The sequence below is a fragment of the Cheilinus undulatus genome, linkage group 11, assembly GCF_018320785.1.
Source record: "Cheilinus undulatus linkage group 11, ASM1832078v1, whole genome shotgun sequence".
In the NCBI taxonomy this organism is placed as follows: Eukaryota; Metazoa; Chordata; class Actinopteri; order Labriformes; family Labridae; genus Cheilinus; species Cheilinus undulatus.
The window spans coordinates 44921687-44940699 of NC_054875.1; the positions used below are offsets into that span (position 1 = coordinate 44921687).

Here is a 19013-nt window from a genome sequence, read left to right on the forward strand (position 1 = left end):
GACTAGGACTTCTATTTTTGTTGCTGCTGTGTCAAAACAAGCGTTGATTTTGTTTGATTATGAGAATGGTATTAAAGTTTAAAATTCTATATGCTTTTCATTGGTGATATGTAATTTGTTACTGAAGCAGAATTTAGCACAATCATGACAGATCACATACCCACCAGCCTGCAGGAATTCAGGGCTATATGAGGCCAAAGTCTGTTTTGCCATCAGCCGCCTGTTGTTCTGATTAATCTTGGCACAGAGGGCAGAAATCACCTGCCGTCTTGTGTTCCCATCAGCTTGCAAGCTTCAGCTTTCCACATATCAGGAGAATGTTCCAAGACACACGCCAGACCAACGGGGGCTCTCCTTTCCTTTCCACCCTGGCCCTGGGTTGTACATTTTTCCTTCTCCAGCCAGCCACACAGTTTCTTCATCAATCTCTTCCTTCTTCTGTCTCCCAGCACAGGTCTGTCCCAGCTGGCTCAGAAAGCCTCTCTCCTGCCACTTCTGCTTTCAACATAGAAATAAAAATGCTCACAAACCTTATGATGGAACACTTAGCTGCCCTTTTTAACAGTATACCTCTGGCTTTCTAGTTAGGTGAACGACCACCTACCTAAAGACTGCCATTATGAGATGAAATCATTATAAAAATATTAAACTACACTAGTTTATAACCATTAAGTCCATCAGAAAGACATGTCGAAATCCTAAAGGTGAGGAAATATAGCATATTGAGGCAAAGTCCTAACAGTCCAAACATATGTATATATTTCGAGAAACACGATTGGCTGATTGCTTGTCACCATTTCCCAAAACTACACCCCATTGGCTCATTCACTAACGGTAACGTGACGTCACTGAGAAGCGCCGAACTCTAGTTTCCAAAGTTTTCTATGAGGAGCTATGGGCAGCTGATAATCAAAGGTGAGATTTTTTTCATGAACAGCAGTTTAGCTACAGGTAAGGGTAAGATTTAAAGACATTAACACCCACAATAACCTCTGTTTCAGCTTCCAGGAACAGTCACTCGTCTCTCTCTTTCTAGGCAGCGAGCCTCAGCATCAAGGAAAGAAGCTATCGTGTTAGCCGATGCTAACGTAGCTTTAGCTTCAGGTTAGAGTGACCCGTCGTCACCAACTCGTCCTTACATATGCAATGACAGTTTTCATATTAAATTCAACCGACAGTAGCTTCTAGATATTTATCGGTTGAAGCGGTAACTGTCAACAGTCAAAGCGTTCTTGCTAGCATAAGCTAGCTCTAACATTAGCACGGCGCTAGCCTGCTAACCTTGACAGCGCAGGATGTAAACAAAGGCACGCCCACCTTCCTCGTTGCTGCGTCTTTACATTTTCTGACCTAAAGTTAAACATATTTATCCTTTGAAACGCTGGAGTAAATTTCTGATGGTTTAAAAACTAAATTATACACGAACTGTAAGTTTGGCATTGTTTGCAATGATCTCACTGGAATACCTCCTACAACTGAAGCAGCCAAATTTATCCATGTACTCAGTTAATATCGATGATGGTAATTTGGTGTTTGTGAATGCGCTGCTCTAGTAATACCTGATTCTTTTTTTAAAGTACATGGACCAGGAGGGTTTTTGAATAATCCTCTTTTGTAAACCAGTGAATAGTAATAGCATGTAATCTGGGAGCAAGAAATTTGAAATGGTATTATTCTTCATCAAAATCAGCTTTATTGGCCAGGTATGCTTACACAACAAAGAATTTGACTCTGTTGAGCTTTGCTCTCAATATAATAGAATGACATATTTAATACAAGAATACATAACACTGGAAAAAAGTATTAATAAAAATTAAGATTTAAATATGTACAAACTTTTATAGGTATATTTTCGAGTATATATAAGTACGTGTGCATTGATAGTGTGGTTGCAAGATGTGCAAAGGGTGCAAAATACTGAATAGACATGATCAGGATGAGTATATGTAAGAATGTGGGCATATTTGCTTGAGGCAGATAAGATGTTTTTAGATAGTTTACAATGATTGTGTTGGAAGTGGAAGTGAGCATATGAGGCGAGGCATTTTTCCACTGTGAGCTCCCTTACAGTATTTGAGTTGCAGTGACAGATTTGACTATTGTGACAGATCCAACCCAGACGGTGATGAACGTGCAGAGAACAGACTGGACGATGGCGGTGTAGAAAATGATCAGCAGCTCCTGAAGCAGGTCGAAGTTCCTGATTGGTGATTATAAATCCCAGAAAATTGAAGGTTTCCTCAGTAGACACTGTGATGTTCAGGATCGTGAGGGAGGGTAGAGTAGGGGGCCTCTGTCATCTCCACAGTTGAGCGGGTTCAGCCACACCAGAGGACCAGCTGTTCCACCTCCCCTTGGTATGCAGACTTGTCACCGTCACATATGAGACCAATTACAGTGGTGTCGTCTGCAAACTTCTGGAGTTTCACAGAGGGGTCTACTGAGGGACAATCATTTATGTAGAGTGAGAAGAGGACAATCATTTATGTAGAGCAAAAGAGGTGCTGGATGTGATGCTCTCCTGCTTCTGCCTAGATTCCCTGATTGGTGGAGGCTGGCACTGTCAATGCCTCACTTTAATACCTGTACACAGAAAAGAGATGCCATCTGCTTTAGTGTTGAATGTAGAGATGGGCAGATTGTAAAGATCAGGGATAATGCCAAAACTGAGGTTTAAAATAACAATTGAGCCTAGGGATGCACGATATTGGATTTTTGCCGATATCTGATATGCTGATATTTTAAAAACCATTTAGGCCGATACCGATATTTAATTACATTTTTTCCACTGTAAAAAACACCAATTCCATTCTGTACTAGATATGTATATATATATATATATATATATACATATATATATATATATATTTTTTTTTTTAAATTGGTGTCTTTTTTTTTTTAAACTGACAAAACATTTAATTTTTTATCAGAAATGAAGGATGTTTTTTTTTTTTTTTATCTTTTCAAATATAGCCATACACTAATGAAAAACTTACATGGGTTACATGTGCATTACATGCTACATGTATTTTTGACAGTACAGCCAAAGTCATCTGCATCTTTAGGGGTAATAAACAGCAGCAAAATAACCTGCTGACACTGAGCTCTACAGTGCTAAAAAGAAATAGCTTATACATTTAGACTGATTCTCCTTATTACTCAGCCAGTTTACAGGATGGCTCCCTGAGATACTCCTGACAAAGTGCTTTAAATAACAGTAACAAAAAGACAGATTCTTAAATGCAAAAAATGTAGCTATAGTTCAGATCTTAAATATTCTTTAAAATTTTTGAGACTCAAGATGTACAAAAGAAATCTCCTGATTCTTAAATAGCACAAACTAACCAAGCAACAAAGTTTAATGGGCATTTCACTGTAAACAGCTCTGTAACAACACAGTGACACCCACATCTCCAATGCCAGACACAGAGCACCTACATGCACCATGCACGGGAGATTTGGCACACAGAAGTCTGTCATTGCTTTTGCCATGTTTCTTGCACTGTCATGTAGCACAACATGCGCCCTCTTTTTCTCTATTTTCCATATCTGAAACATGTTATCAAAAATGGCTGCAACTGCGGCTGCTGAATGAGCACTCCTGTGAGTGAAGGACAGACTTTTTAAAGGTAGAATATCTGACATTTTACACTTAAATGTAATAAAAATCAAACATATGCTATGTAAATGTTTTTCTGAGTGCAGTATGAACACACTGCATTAAAACTTAGATACCCTGTAGTTTTGTTTATATGAGATGTTTATAACTCTGTCCGGACCGGATTGGAGCGGTAACCTTCTCCTCTGGCACACGCCCCTCTCCTCCTAGAAGTGCCCCCAGGGGTATAAAGTCGCAGTGCTGCTGCAGGTAAACGTTTCACCCTAACAGCTGAAAAGAGCGCAAATGGCAGACTCCAGTCTGAAGTGTCCGACCGAAGGCCTGCCACCGACTTCCCCTTCACCTAAAAAGCCTCGACATTTGTCTAGGAAACCCTCTGACAAAGCGAAAGGAAAAACTAGAGTTAATATTCATACGCTAAAAAGCTCTTGCATGACTCAGAACTGGCTTTGCTTCTCCTGGATGTGTAGGTACAGCTTTTCATTCATTGTGCGCATTGTCTCAACATTTGTCCAGTGTTGATTTATTGACACAGCACTATTCTTATGGTTGGACATTTAAACTGAGTGTGATAGTGCGGCTGAAATGAATGGAAGCTAGGCATGCGGAGGTAGCTCTACTCAAATCAGGTAGTGTCTCAAAATATGTTTATCTCAAATCACCCAAGTCTTGTTTGAAGCTGATGTTTTCATGTTTAACTGATGCTGTAACATAACCGGCCAGGATAAGAAGAGCTTGTGAAATGGTTTAGTGCAGCTGAAAAACGATATTAGCAGTAAAGGTAGCGCATTTGCCTTGAACGTTACATATAAACTTGTATATGATCATTGTTTAGGATCAACAGAAGCTAAAGTGGCTAAAGGGGGAGGCTTCAAAATGGTGGAGGTGTGTCAAAAACTCCTCTTTGTTTACATTTTCAAGGCTGTGCTCTCGTACGACACCTAGGGGAAAAAAATTTGCATAGTCTACCTTTAAGAGCGAAATCCTCATCTATCCACTGAGACAGTGAGGCTCAACATGCTAACAGGACAGACGCTTGATGTCCATATATCCGTGGTGAAGCTAATATGTTTAGCTTTAACATGGAGCTTCTCTGTGTGACTGGAAACAAAGTTTTGAAGTTCAGGTAAGGCTATAAGCGCCTGCTAGGTAAAAACGTAGCGGGACTTTAAATGCATCATTAGCCCGCGGAAGCCAGTATGTTCTACCACGCTGAAAGGCTGATTATCAAGAGCTATAAATTCAATGATTTTCCTGTTCAGCTCCTTACCTTTGGGTGGTTGCTGCTGTATTTTTTAGCTTTGTCAAATGACTGAAGTAGAGGCTGTTCACGAGTTTTCCCTGGCACAAAGTTTTGTCATTCTTTATCTTAAGAAAGCCCTTGTAGTCATCAGGGTGACAGTTTTTAAGATGCAGAATTAAACTGGTGGTGTTAAAGGCGTGTTGTCAAGTCCTCTTCACATCACATGTACTTTACAAGAAATGCAAACAGCTACTTTGTTGTCTTCTTCCCACACCTCAAACTTCTCCCAAACAGCTGACATGTTGAGTTTGTTGTTGCTGCACATCTGGCGTCATAGTGTGTCATAATTATGAGGTAACATTATCTGCTGTACAGATTGGCGTAAGTTTTATTATTTGCCGATACCGATAATTAACTTTTTAAGCTATTATTGGCAGATACCAATATACTGCCAATAATATCATACATCCCTACTAAAAAGGGAAATGTACAGATGAGGCAGGGCAGAACTGCCATCTCTACTGCCAAGGTGAAGTGTCACTCTGGGAAACACTGTCTTTGTTAATAATATCTTTCTTCTCTGTCCTCGTAGATGGATGACATCAATGTACTTCACCACAGATGCCTCCTGAATTTGAGGCGTCGGATCAGAGATATCGGGGATGGGCGGCCCGCACAGGAACGATACATGAGGTTACACAAGGAGGGAGACATACTCAGGTCAGCCTGTGTTTAAATCCACCTCTCATTGAGTTCTGCAGTATGAAACACTTTTAGAGTCTAATATTTGATCGTTTTAGTAATGCACAATTACTCCAAAGGAATACCTTGTGAATGTGGTTCCTTATTCCAAAGATGCTGTCCTTTTATCTGCTTTATAAATAATCTGTTTAACGCTCAATACAGTTGACTGAAATAAGGCTTCAGAAACTCCAGTGGTCCCCAGCATGGCTGAATAATATAGATAGAAAACTCATATTTATGAGTTTGAGACATGAAACATTTGTGAGAGTTTGCGCCAAACATAAATGTTTTCACGAGAAATTCTTTGGCCAGGACTTCTCAGCAGCACTTCAGTACCTGAATATAAAATGACATAATAGATTTGAGTAATCTGGCCTATTTCGAGTCACCTATTGTTAACCTGTCATTTCTTCCCCTTAGTTACCAAGGGAACTCTGAGGAGGTGGGTTGCTATGTGGCTGGCCATCCTTTATCAAAGGGAAATTGCTACTTTGAGGTAAGACTCATTGATCAGGATTCTTTTAGCATCTAAAACTGTAACTGCTAACTTTCTTGGAGGATTTTTGTGTATCTTTAATTCATGATTGCTACCGATTGCTCCGTCCAACTATCTTTATGAGTTTCTTCTTTTTTCAGCAGTATGGTAATCATAAGAAAATAAGAGCACTGTTGTTCCTTTTCACAATTTAAAACAGTAAGGGGTGGGTGGGGGAATTATTTATGATATGATACCACATACCATGGTCCACGTGTGTGGTGTGCCCAAGATTGCTTTACCATCCAGCAGCAAGCAATTTTATCCCCTGGAATCCCATCGCTGAAGATTTTCTCAACTTCATATTAAATTCAGAGTGCCCCCATGCAGTCCCAGTTCAACAGTGTAAAACCACTACCTCAAAAATGTCCTTGCTGCACTGGAATGAGGAGGAGGGTGTGGGTTAGGTGGTATCTTTGAGCACAGAGATTAGTCTAATACTCGGTGTTTCTAGCAGACTAGCAGACAGACTGACAGCAGGAGGATATTTATTTACAGGCTCTCCAAACAGCTTCAAAAGGATGGGTTTTGGTTTTGTAATTTCTAGACAAAAATGGAGCCAAAGAATTGCTCTGATTATTGTTTAATTTTAACGAGTTTCAAAAAAGAGTGTTTTGATCTAAATAGCCCTCAAGCGGTCTGTAGTTACATTAAATCTTACTCTTTTGCTTCTTATTGCTGATATCTAATATTCCAATATACAGATTCATTTGAGCTAATACCTGTATTAGTGTGAATATATAAAAGTAGTTCAGACCTGAAAATTCAGTTCAACGAATGAAAATGAAGACAACGAAAAGGCTTTAGCTGACATACGTCTGTTGGTCCTGCCTAAACTCCACAAACTTATTAGTACAGAGAACCAGTATTTACGGCCGATATAGGCTACTGGTTCTAAATATTGGCAGAAATGTTGGTACTGTTGGTATTGATGAATAACTTTAAAGCTAGCATCCGCCGTTACAGATATCATGCTAATAATAGTGTGGATCCCTGCATGCGGATATTGGAAAATAAGCAGCTGTCACCAACAAAATGTTTTTGTTTCTGCACAGAGTGAATCGCTTGACCAGCTGGCAGAGTAATAAAGCATCATCTGATTTATGGCAGAACACAATGTCATTGGAATACTCCTTATTCCACTCTACAAGCAGAGCCAGGTAGACTTTAGTTACCACAGAGCCTTGTGTCAAAGCGGTTTACAGGGACAAGTTGAAATTTTCAGTTGCTACAATTTGATGATGAAAAATGTTGCAGTTTAGACCTTAAATGGAACAAAATACGACTGAACAAAGAGACAGGATAATCAAACATGGTATAAAGTGCATAGATACAAATAGCATGCATACATTTTATTTTTACTCCCTTTTCCCTGGACAGCATACAATTTTAGTAAAGCTAAGCTGTTTCTCTGTCTGTGGCTTTAAATGTTAATGAGCTGTCTGACTCCACCGCTGGCCACGCCCCTCGCAGGAAATTCATGTAGCTTAATGGATGTGGCTCTCCTGATGGAAGCTGAGAGGATAGTCAGGAGAGGAGGGTGGAACTTTCTTCCAAGAGGGGAAGGCCAACCGGGCCTGGGGGCGGGGCTAACTCCCCACATGACTTCATGAGGGGAAAATCTGAGAGTGGTTTGTTTCAGCACACATTTTATGAAAGGTGGAGAAAGAGAGAGGGGGAGGGAATGGATTTTTCTGATTCTTGGGGGGATTGTGGACAGGCCAGGGGCACATATTTTTGTTAGAAAAACCTGAAAAAGTGTATTTTACATGATATGTTACCTTTAAGTTGTTATTTTTGGTTCTTTATATCACTGGTCTGCTATACAGGCTGTGGAATCCCCTAATTGGTTGATCAGATTTAAGTATTCAGAACAGCCTTGGAATAATTTTCATTGTTGTGATGTATTTGGAAGAATCCTGGAGATTTACCTCAGGAGAGTTGCAAAAGTGCAGTCATAAGTTAAGTGAGGTCTGGCTTAGGTGTATTATTTATAAGGCAGCTTGTTTGTGGAGGGAATGGACTTTGTGATGTGAGGCAGACATGTTTCCTTGTTTGGATTTTTGGGTGTTAGGAGGACAGCTTTGGGCTACACATTACCCTGTGAACCGACATCATTCTGCTGACCTGCAAACAAAACCAGACAGGACTTTGGTGCAGAGGCACAGTTTGTAGCTTTAGCCAGCTCTCTTTTTAATGAGTCACTTCTCCTATGAAGAGCCCTACTTCAGACATGCGTTGAAACATTTCAGATCTATTTTAGTTTAATTTTAAACATGATTTTTATGTTTTTGTAATCTGTAAAGCCCGTCTTAGATTTGTGCTGGATGTGACATTTATTTTTAAACGTGATGTCAAACTCTTACCTGTCGCAGGTCTCTCTCTCCTTCCTCCAGTAGAAAGTGTGCCCAATAAGAAAGTTTGTATTAAAATGAGATTCACATTTGGAGCTGGATAGATCTCCCTGACATTTAAACAAGGGGATTGTAGTGTGGTCATTACCCAGAGTTTTATGCTACAATATGCTCCACTCAGTGACGCACACGCCGTCAGTTCCCAGATATGTTGAATTTTTAAGGAGAGTTTATTGAGGTAAAGGTCAGGCCTCCGTCAACAAATGCGTCATCGGAATCCTCGTGCTTCTCCCCGTTCTGCTTTCGCAGGGAATCTATTTCACCTCCGTCATCGCTGCTGCACATTCCCCGGCTTTCGTCATCCATCTTCTTCAAACGCAGCCGAGCATCTGCAGTGTTCCACTTGTTTTAGTAGATTTATTAAAAAATCCATATAAACCCAACTTAGCGGCTCAAGAGTGAGCACATTCCTCCTCCTCCTAGATCTCAGGTATTTCACAGGTTTTTGAAACTGATTTATATCAAACTGACTCAAATGGTTTTAAACAGTTTAAGTGTGCAAGTGGTAACCTGCCAAGGCCAAGAATTCAGTTCTCTAACAAAGCAGGGGTATAGAGTTTTATCCTTAGAGTACCTGGAAACTGGAACTGAATCAGTACCTGGAATTTTCAGTTCAGGAAAATGTAGAGGTTTGGTTTCACATGAATTGATAGCGGTCTTACAGGATTAGTGATGTTTGAGTCTGGGTTATGAGGGAGGTAAAGGAGAATGGGGGCAGGAAAGACAAAGAATGGGAACAAATGCAGACTCATTCTGGATGGGCTATCCTCCTGTGTTTGCCTGCATTAACCTTTTCAGGAATTCAGCTGGTGTGTCATTTGCTGTGATTTAATTAAACTAGAATACTTTAGGGATCTGGAGCAAGGATGAGTTAGTTTAACTTTATCATGACTAGAATGGGCTGCTTTTTTATTGGAAAGTTCATATTCATGAATAATTTGATTGAATGAAAATGATTATCAGACATGATCAATGGATGCATGAATGAATGGATAAAACATGCACCATAAATATGAATGCCCTTAACAAATTTCATCATAGCACCTGTTGGTTGATTGGATATATTAGATGGCAAATTTACATTTTATCATCCAAAGTTGATGCATTAGAAGCAGGAAAAGCGGGCGAGTGTAAGGCTTTAAGCGAGTTTGACCAAGGCCAAATAGTGATGGCGAGACTACTGGGTCAGAGGATCTCCTAAACTGCACCTCTTGTGGGGCGTTCCCTGTCTTTAGTGATCAGTATCTGTCAAAATGATCCAAGGAAGTGACAGTGGTGAACCAGCAACAAGGTCATGGATGGCCACACGTCTGCACATGGGGAGCGAAGGCTGGCCCGAGTAGTTCGATCATAAAAATGACAATCCCCTTCAATAAAGTAATTGATAACAAATTTGCAATATGAGAAAAAATAACTGCAGATATTTTTTACTCGTTCTGCTCTAGTTCATTGTATCTAATATTAATGAAGCTTAGCATTAGTTTACAGAAATCATACACCCAGCCACAATCAGCTGCTAGCCAAATGATCCCAATTATTGCCTCCCAGCACCCACAGCCAATCACAGCTCTTTCTTTCAACACAGCGGTCTTTTAAATATGATGTACTTTCCACTAATCCCTGCTGGCATTACTGTTGCTGCTGGCAAAGCTTAACCCTCTCCATCCCAGCTGCCTCCTTTATAGCTTAAAACTTGTTGCACCCTCATATTCATGCTACTATGGATTAAATGCTTCAGAAATAATGTAATTGTTTTCAATATCCATTGTCATAAATGTATCTGCTTGACAAACCCAAGGAGCTTTTTTTGAGCAGAGCCTTCTCCGGCATGTAAAACTGTATAATATATATATATATATAGAATGATTTATTGTTTGAATTTGTTGAAAAATATAAAAGATTAGGAACCTAAGAATAATCGCAATCACAATATTGGGAAAAAAAATTGTGATAAGATTATTCTTGCAAATCGTTCAGTTCTACATTACAGTTTGTTGCATACGGGGCTGCATAGCTGTAGACCAGTCAGGATGCTCATACTGACCCCTGTCCACCCCAGTAAAGGTCAACAATGGGGACGTGAGCATCAGAACTGGACCAAAGAGCTTTGGAATAAGGTAGCCTGGTTTGATGGATCACGTTTTCCTTTACATCACATGGATGGCCGTGTGCGTATGTGCCGCTTACCTGGGGAACACATGGCACCAGGATGCACTACGGGAAGAAGGCAAGCTGGCGGAAGCAGTGTGATGCTTTGGGCAATGATCTGCTGGGAAACTTTGGGGCCTGCCATCCATATGGATGTGACTTCGACACGTACCACCTAAGCATTATTGTGGAAACAGAATTCTCTGATGGCTGTGGCAGCTTTCAGCAGGATGATGCACCCTGCCACAAAGCGAAAATGGTTCAGGATTTTGAGGTGTTGACTTGGCCTTCAAATTCCCCAAATCTCGCTACAGTGAGCATCTGAAGTAGGTTCTGGACAAGGTTATAATGTTATTATTATTCCGTTGTTTTTATTGTTTTGCAAGAAAACGAACAGAACAGATTCCCCACAACATCAAAAGATATTGCAACCCCCCCCCCCCCCCCAAAAAAAAAAAAACTGGCAGACAAAAGGTGAAAATAAATACATTAAAAGAAACATGAAAAATGAAAATAATTACAATAAAATGGTATGAAACAAAACAGAGCAATAAATTAGGCAATAATTACATAAGACTTCCATAAGAGGTGGCAGAAAGCACTGATTTATTTTCTTTTAATGTATACAATTTCACAGTAGTCCAGGAATGACTGCCATATTTTGTAGAATGACCCATGAGTTGTACATCTAATCTTTTCCAGCTTCAAATGAACCATAACATCATTGACCCATGGACTATACAAAGGTGACAAGGTTATAATGTTTTGGATATTTAGTTTAGTTTTTATTTTGCAAAAATGCTTTGCTATAGTATAGTGTCATTAGTTTTAGTGTTAGTTTGATTTTTTTCTGCAAAATGGGATATCTGTCAGAGGCGAGACCCTGAAGAGCCCTTCACTTTTTTGTTTTATTTATTCGATTTTGATACAGCTCAAAACCTTAAATTATCATTGTTTGAAATCTTCAATCAAATCAGGCGGTTTTCCTCTCTCCAGGTTAAAAGCAAGTTAACACTATTAAAAACAACAAGCCTAAAAACCACCAAAAGCATGAATATTTAAAATAAATTAGCAAACAGGATAAAAGGTTATTGCACATTAAGAAGTCTGATGGCTGCTGACAGAAAAGACTTCCTGCAGTGTTCAGTCCTGCACTTTGGGGGGAAGTGCTCTGTTGAAACACCTCAAGGGCGTGAAGTGGTTGTGAGGAATTGTTTATTATTGAGTATAGTTAGGAGAGCACTGCTGAATCATCTGAAAGTTTCACAGGAAGCAGCTGTCGGAGTTGGAAGTCACATGTTAAAAGTGGGATCAGGAATGGATGCAGCACAGTTCCTTGAGGGGCCTCTGTACGGCTCAGGAGTGGACTGGACAAATGGTTTTCATCAAGAATCAGATAACTGATTCATTTTACAACATCTACATCATCTGTGGAAAAATGCACAACAAATGCACCGAGGAAAATGCACAACAAAAACTAGAATTTAAGCATGTTTTTGTCTAATTTCCTGTCTCATTATATCTCGTTACACTTTATTAACCCATATTTAACTGACAAGTCCAGATGAAAATGTTGGCTAAAGTAAAAATGAGTTTAAGAATAAATAGTTTGTAATGAATAAAGAAAACGACAAATAGGGCAAGCAGATCCATTTAGGACACCAAATGTCCCAGGTTCTTACTCAGTGCAACCCACGAGTCAATTTCAAATAATAAATTGTAAACATGAAGTAAATCCTGATTGAAATCAGCCATGAAAGCATTTAAAATATGAATATTTCCTTATGTCTTTGATTACTTGTAAAGAGTGCTGTGAAAAAGGATTTTTCATCTTTCTGATTTCTTATTTTTTTTCATATTTTTCGCATTTAAATGTTTCAGATCATCAGAGAAATTTTAATATCAGACAAAGATAACCCAAGTAATGCAAAATGCATTTTTTAAATGATGATTTCGTTTATTAAGGGGAAAAAGTCATTCAAACCTACTTGGCCCCATTTGAAAAAGGAATTCCCCTCCTTGTTAAATCATGAATTAACTGTGATTAACCACATTTTTTGGAAAGCTTAGTTCGGCTTCACTATCCACACCCAGGCCTGTTTACCGCCAGACCAGTTGAATCCAGAAATCCCTTAAATAGAACCTGTCTGACAAAGTCAAGTTATCCACAAATGGAGAAAACTGGGAACAGTGGTGAACCTTCCCAGGAGTGGCCTGCCCAACAAAATGACTCCAAAGCGCATCTACCACTCATCCAGGAGGTCACAGAAGACCCCAGAACGTCTAAAGACCTGCAGGCCTCACTTGACTCAGTTAAGGTCAGTGTTCATGATTCAACAATAAGAAAGACACAGCAAAAATGGCATCCATGGGAGACCGAAAAGAACACAAAGGCTCATGTCACATTTGACTAAAAACATCCTGATGATCCACAAGACTTTTGGAGAAATATTCTGTGGACTGATGAGACAAAGTTAAACTTCTTGGAAGGTGTGGCAACAAACTGAGACAGCATTTCATTAAAAGATCATAAATTCTTTAGACGCTAGAGGGGTGAGAAAAATGTTCTGTATTTAAGGACTTGGTGAGAGAGCAAGTTGACAAGTTGGTGTGAGAACGAGTTCACAACCCCTCAACAGCTTTGACGTACATGCACACCTTTAAAGAATATCAAGAAATACCAACCCCTGCAAAAAGGAGGTATTTGTGCGGCAGGAAAACCAAACTTATGCAAAGAGTACCAGGAAACAGAAGGAAACTTGGAAGCACAAAGACTTCAGCAATGAACCGACACAGAGGAAATGCAACATAGGAACTAAATCGACAAGGAGCGATTAGGATCGGGGAGGCAGGTGTGACAAACGAGACAAAGGAAAGGCAACTACAAAGCAGGAAACATGGAAAACTTCACAAGGCAACGATTGCAAGGAAACACACAAGAACCAAGGGACTGAAGGAAATACATAAACACATTAAAAGAGAACACTAGAATAAAAGGTGGAAGGTAACAGAAACAGGAAATACAATAAATCAGATTCTTAAATATACTTAATCAAAACTCAGCATCATGACAGTTCCAAAATGACTGCCCATCCTGTGAGGTGTTTTCACCTTGCATTTCTGCAACAGTGCCATAGTGAAGCGTCTCCATCATCACATTTTGTAATATTTATACTGATACCAAGAAAGCATGATGTTTAATGTCCCTGTCGGCTGGAATAAGTTTGGAAATTAATCATCACACCAGCTAGTGGCAAAAATAAAATGTCATGCATAAAGTGATGAATTATAATGACAGCAATAATTACTGTTATGCAGAGATGTGACTTATCTCTTGTGGAGTTACATAAGCCCAAACTATCCTGCTGTCTTCATATGTCGTCAGAAAATAGCGTTAATTGTTGCAAATTTTAAATGTTGGCTGGATTATCAGAGACAGGGTGTGAGAAAAATGACAGATCTCTTGTTATGTACAGTTGTAAATCTGTGCAGAGGATCAAAGATCTGGGGGATGTGGGCTTAGAACAGGCAGAGATTTACTCTTTTTTTCCTGAGTGGATCTTTCATATTATTGAGGATTTTGGCTCCTTGTCCTTGTCTTTGACCTCTGTTGGATACTCAAACTGCTCAGCCTCTGTTTCAGTTCTGTTTAAAGGATTCTCTCTCTCTTTTTGTAGGTGACAATAGTGGACACGGGGGTGAGGGGGACCATCGCTGTGGGCCTGGTGCCTAAATTCTACAGGCTGGACCACCAGCCTGGCTGGCTGCCATACTCTGTAGCTTACCACGCTGACAACGGCAAGTAAGTGAAACCACAGTCATCTATACTCTACTGTACAGCTTTGGTTTCTTGCATGGTTTGACATAATGGATTGTGGCCGATTGACTCCGCTTCCACATGTACAGTAATTCATTCTCCATTGCTCTTGCTCTTTTTTACATCTTAACTGAGAAAAAAGATCCTGGTCACAGAAAAAGAATTTTTGGCCGTGGGGCTGTGAACCTTGCACAGTTAATAATAGTTTACAGGACTTAAAATAATGATTATTTTTATTATATAACTTACTCCCTTTAGATTTACTCTCTGGTCCTTCACAGATGACAATTTAAAAATACTTTACTCAAACATTTCTGGTAAAAACAAAAATCAAGACCACGTTAGATTATAATTATTTCTTTTAGATATGCAGATGAGGATGAAAACATAACCCCCCTATAAAAATGTCAGTTTTTCTCAGGTATTTCCCCTGTTGTTAAATAGAGCAAGGAATTTTTAGTACAGCTTTTCATAATTTTCTAGTTTACTTTGGATACTTACATTATTTTACTCTGCATACAGAAAGAAAATTATTTCACAACAACTAAAAACTACCATGGTCTAAATTATTGGCCTTCCTGATGCCAATAGTTGTGTTGCCAAACATTGACATGGTTATCAGCCTGCAGTCGTTTGTTGTAGTTATAGTCTCTGATACGTCTCTTGAGGAATCCCAGCCCACTCTTCTTTGGTGAATCTCTCAAGCTCCTCCAGATTTGATGGTCTTCTGGCATGATCTTGGTCTTCAGTTCACTCCACAGATTTTCAGTGGGATTCAAGTCAGGGCTTTGTGCAGGCCAGTCAATATCATTCCCTTTGGTCTTCTGGAGGTATTTCTTCACCAGGAGTCACGCATGTTTTGGGTCTTGAAAGACAAAGCGACTACCTAGACCCAGTTTTGCCACTGACTGCTTTAGGTTTTCTTTCAGAGTCTTCACATATCCTCCTTTCTTCATGATTCCTTCTACCTTTATGAGATTGCCAGTTCCAGATGCAATGAGGCGTCCCCACAGCATGATGCTGCCACCACCGTTCTTCACAGTGAGGATGTTGTGTTCGCAGTTATGTGCAGCGTTTGGTGCCCGCCAAACATAGCGTCTTCTCTGATGGCCAAAAAGCACCATTTTGGACTTTCTTTCACTGGACCTTTTGGTGAACTCTTGAATTTAAAGAGTTTTCGTCACCAGCTTTGGCTGCTGAAGAACCCGGGAAACAGTTGTTGTTTGCAGAGTCTCTCCCATTTCAGCTGCTGAAGCTTGTAACTCCTTCAAAGTAGTCATAGATGTCTTTTCGGCCTCTCTCAAGGTGTTTTCAGACAGACACAGTTCTGATTCTGGCTCTGGCTCTGGCTCTGGTTCCGTTCTGGAGTCTCAGAACCTTGGTGCTGAACATGCCAGCCTGTTCAAAATTAGGTTCAGGAACCAGAACCGCCACGGAGCCCTGCCAGTCTGAAAGGCCTGTTACTAGTCTCCTTTTTGCATGGTCACTCGGTTAGTGAGGACCGTCTGATCTCAGCAGATTTACACATGTGCCATATTCCTTCCATTTCTTGATGATGGATTTAACTGATTTGGGGGATGTTCAGTGCCTTTGCTTTTTTTTTATCCATCCCCTGACTTATACTTTTCAATAACTTTTCTTTGAGAAGCTTGGGATGTTCTTTTGTCTTCATGGTGCAATGGTAGCCAGGAATACCAATCAACTACTGGACCTTGATGGTTGATTTATAAAATCATTAAAAGGGTAAAACATCCAGTTGAATACTTTTTATAGGCACTTTATTCTCCTGCTATGGTGGTGTTGAAGATTAACCAACTCCTACATTTGCATATTGCTTCACTACATCAAACTTTATATCTGTTCATTAATTTGCTCTTCAAACCCTTGACAGCAAGAAAGCTGTACTGTTTTAGAATATAGACAAAAATTAGCCCTAGATTTACATTTAACAATTTCTTGAATCTCAACCCAATATTTTAAACTTTAGAACAAATTTTAACGGAAGAAAACACAACAATTCTCCCAACCTAGAAGCTGCAGAGTGTTTTGTATTTTGTTTGACTTCTGTTTTACTTCATTAGTCCTGAAAAGCTGCAGGAGAAAACACAAGCAGGAAGCTAAAAAAACAGTTAATGCTCTCCCTGGCTGGAACGCTCTGTACTCGCTGTAGTTAAACATCTAAGAAAATGCATATCATCTACAGCTTAGCCCACACGCGTAGGCTTTGCTGCAAAGCCATAACCTCCTATTCCATACTCCACAAATTCAGCTTTAGGGTCAATCATATGTTTTTTAGAGAGGTGGGAATCACGTTACTGCACCAGGCAGAAAATAATTGCAGTTATAAAAACATTTTTAACATTAACTGAAAGGCGTTTGGGCACTGATGATTTGTTCCTCCTAATTCTCTGCAGGTTGTACAATGGGAACCCCGTGGGTCAGCAGTTCGGGCCGAAGTGTGCTCGTGGTGACCGAATCGGCTGTGGAATACACTCAGAAAATATCGAAGCAGGTCTTACAACAGTCTTTTTCACCAAAAATGGAAAAGAGGTACATGTGACACTCTGTGATGTGCTGTTTCAAACATGCAGCAGTAGGACTGTCTGTACATTTCATGTTTTTTTTAACCATTATTCCATAATCCCTCCTGGGGCAGGTGGGTTCAGTGGAGGTTCCTGTGTCTGCAGAAGGGCTGTTCCCTGCAGTAGGGATGCACTCCATGGGGGAGGAGGTGAAGGTCGACCTGCAGGCTGAGTGGTTCCTGGAGGAAGACGAAAGTATGATGATGGTGGACAGCCACGAAGATGACTGGGGACGACTTCATGACGTCAGGGTGAGCGGCACGGTAAGAAGTACAATAAAATCCTTTTTTTCTCCGTCTCTTAAAGGAGTATGCTGACATTTTGGGGACATTTAAGTTTTGTGTATTGAGGACAGAAACAGCTGTGCTGTGCCACGCCGAGCCTAGCTTTGCATAAAGATTTCAAGGATTGCCCCTTAAATGATCATAAACTAAATAATCAGCTCAGAAACCCCCCTGTTTGATCTCATGATGCTGAATCACTGCATTTCTTTTAAGCTGAGTCATCGAACATGGAGCAGAGCAGGAAAACAGCATGGCAGGCTGTAAGCTTTTATGAACAAAGTTGTGTCTAATAAAGCAAAACTACAGAATCTATGTTAATGTAAAGAGAGAAGGGTAATTAGACAACCAGAGCACACAGCTCCCATCTATTTGGAGCTCAGTATACAGTATGTAAAGTATGTATAAACAACCTTTAAATCTGGTGTAGTAAACCTCCTCTTCCTCCCATCACTGAGGATGAGTCTCCTGCTGACAGAGCTGTCAGCAGCCCTGCAGGAGAAACATCCCCATGCTGTTTTAGGAATTTTATAACTGAATTATGACAACAATACTCGGTGAATGTTGCAGGTAAAACAGGCTTTTATATACTGAAGTATGGTTTTGTTGCTGTTCTGCAGGATAACTCAACTTTACTGTGCATGTGTTGACATAAAAACAAAATCTTATGATTGTTAGTGGGGATGTCAGGATATCAGCTGTCTAACTTTCAGTACAGTACCAATAAAAATCAATCAATACTGATAACTGGTTTGATACCACAGCAACCAAATAAAACAGTCGCCAACAACAGTTTCAATACCAGGATGTTTTCAGTGTATTTGTGCTGTTTAGACAGTTCCACCTCTTCTGCTACTGTTAGTTAGAGCCAAAATGTTACTGTGCATCTTCATGAGAGGCCAGTAGGGCTTGAGAAACACCACAAGGACAAAAAGGAGCACACTCAAAACAAGTAAACATGCCTTAACGTCACAATATGTCGATTTTTTGGGGGGGGCAAATAATTGAATAATGATAAATGATACAAATCTTCTTAAAACAATGAGTACGGTAGCTACTCAGTGACACAAAGTAATGCAAAAAGATAACCAAGTTATTTAAGTGTATAACCTTCACTTTAGATACCTTTCTTTTAATCAAAAACGCTGACTGTGGCTTGAATTCCAGGATGACCTACATACCGATATAAATTGCTGATACACGCAACGCCATTGCCACAAGTGCGTGCAGCCAAGGTCACCCATAAGGGGAATAAATTGGAGAGCTTTCAGGGGCCAAGCAAAATCAGGGGCCCATAGAGGTCAAGAAAGTCATGGTCCATTGTAAAGTTAAAGTTAAACAAAAAAAAAAAGAATTTTATTTATTTATGCTGTAGTATGGGCACAATGACTAAACCATATGAAAAGTAATATCAGACTTCATAGCTACAAAAAGGGGGAAGAAAGCACTAGCACCAGTGCACTTATATCATCAAAATCACAGCTTGGAAGGGCTCATTCACAGGGTTTTTAAGGGGCCCAGCCAATTCTGTCTTTATGCGTGTGTACAGCTGCCACCGTCACACAATGCACAAGACCTGACATCATTAAAAATTCACTCACATTTATTGTGTACTGCAAGCAGCCACTTT

General features: G+C 39.9%; 1 protein-coding gene across 4 annotated transcripts in view; it reads left to right on the forward strand.

Annotated features, from left to right (window-relative positions):
* Positions 1-840: 840 nt before the first annotated feature.
* Positions 841-19013, forward strand: part of spryd3 (SPRY domain containing 3) — a 117955-nt gene continuing 99782 nt past the window's right edge. For 2 of the 4 annotated variants that reach the window (XM_041798889.1, XM_041798887.1), the window contains exons 1-7: positions 849-915; positions 2109-2207; positions 5455-5582; positions 6027-6102; positions 14381-14505; positions 16935-17070; positions 17177-17365. In XM_041798889.1, coding sequence (XP_041654823.1) covers positions 5455-5582; positions 6027-6102; positions 14381-14505; positions 16935-17070; positions 17177-17365 — 654 coding nt within the window. In that variant the 5' untranslated portion in view covers positions 849-915; positions 2109-2207. Of the gene's footprint in view, positions 916-2108; positions 2208-5454; positions 5583-6026; positions 6103-7196; positions 7302-14380; positions 14506-16934; positions 17071-17176; positions 17366-19013 lie in introns of those variants that run through there. The other 2 variants (XM_041798888.1, XM_041798890.1) reach the window with 2 other exon arrangements.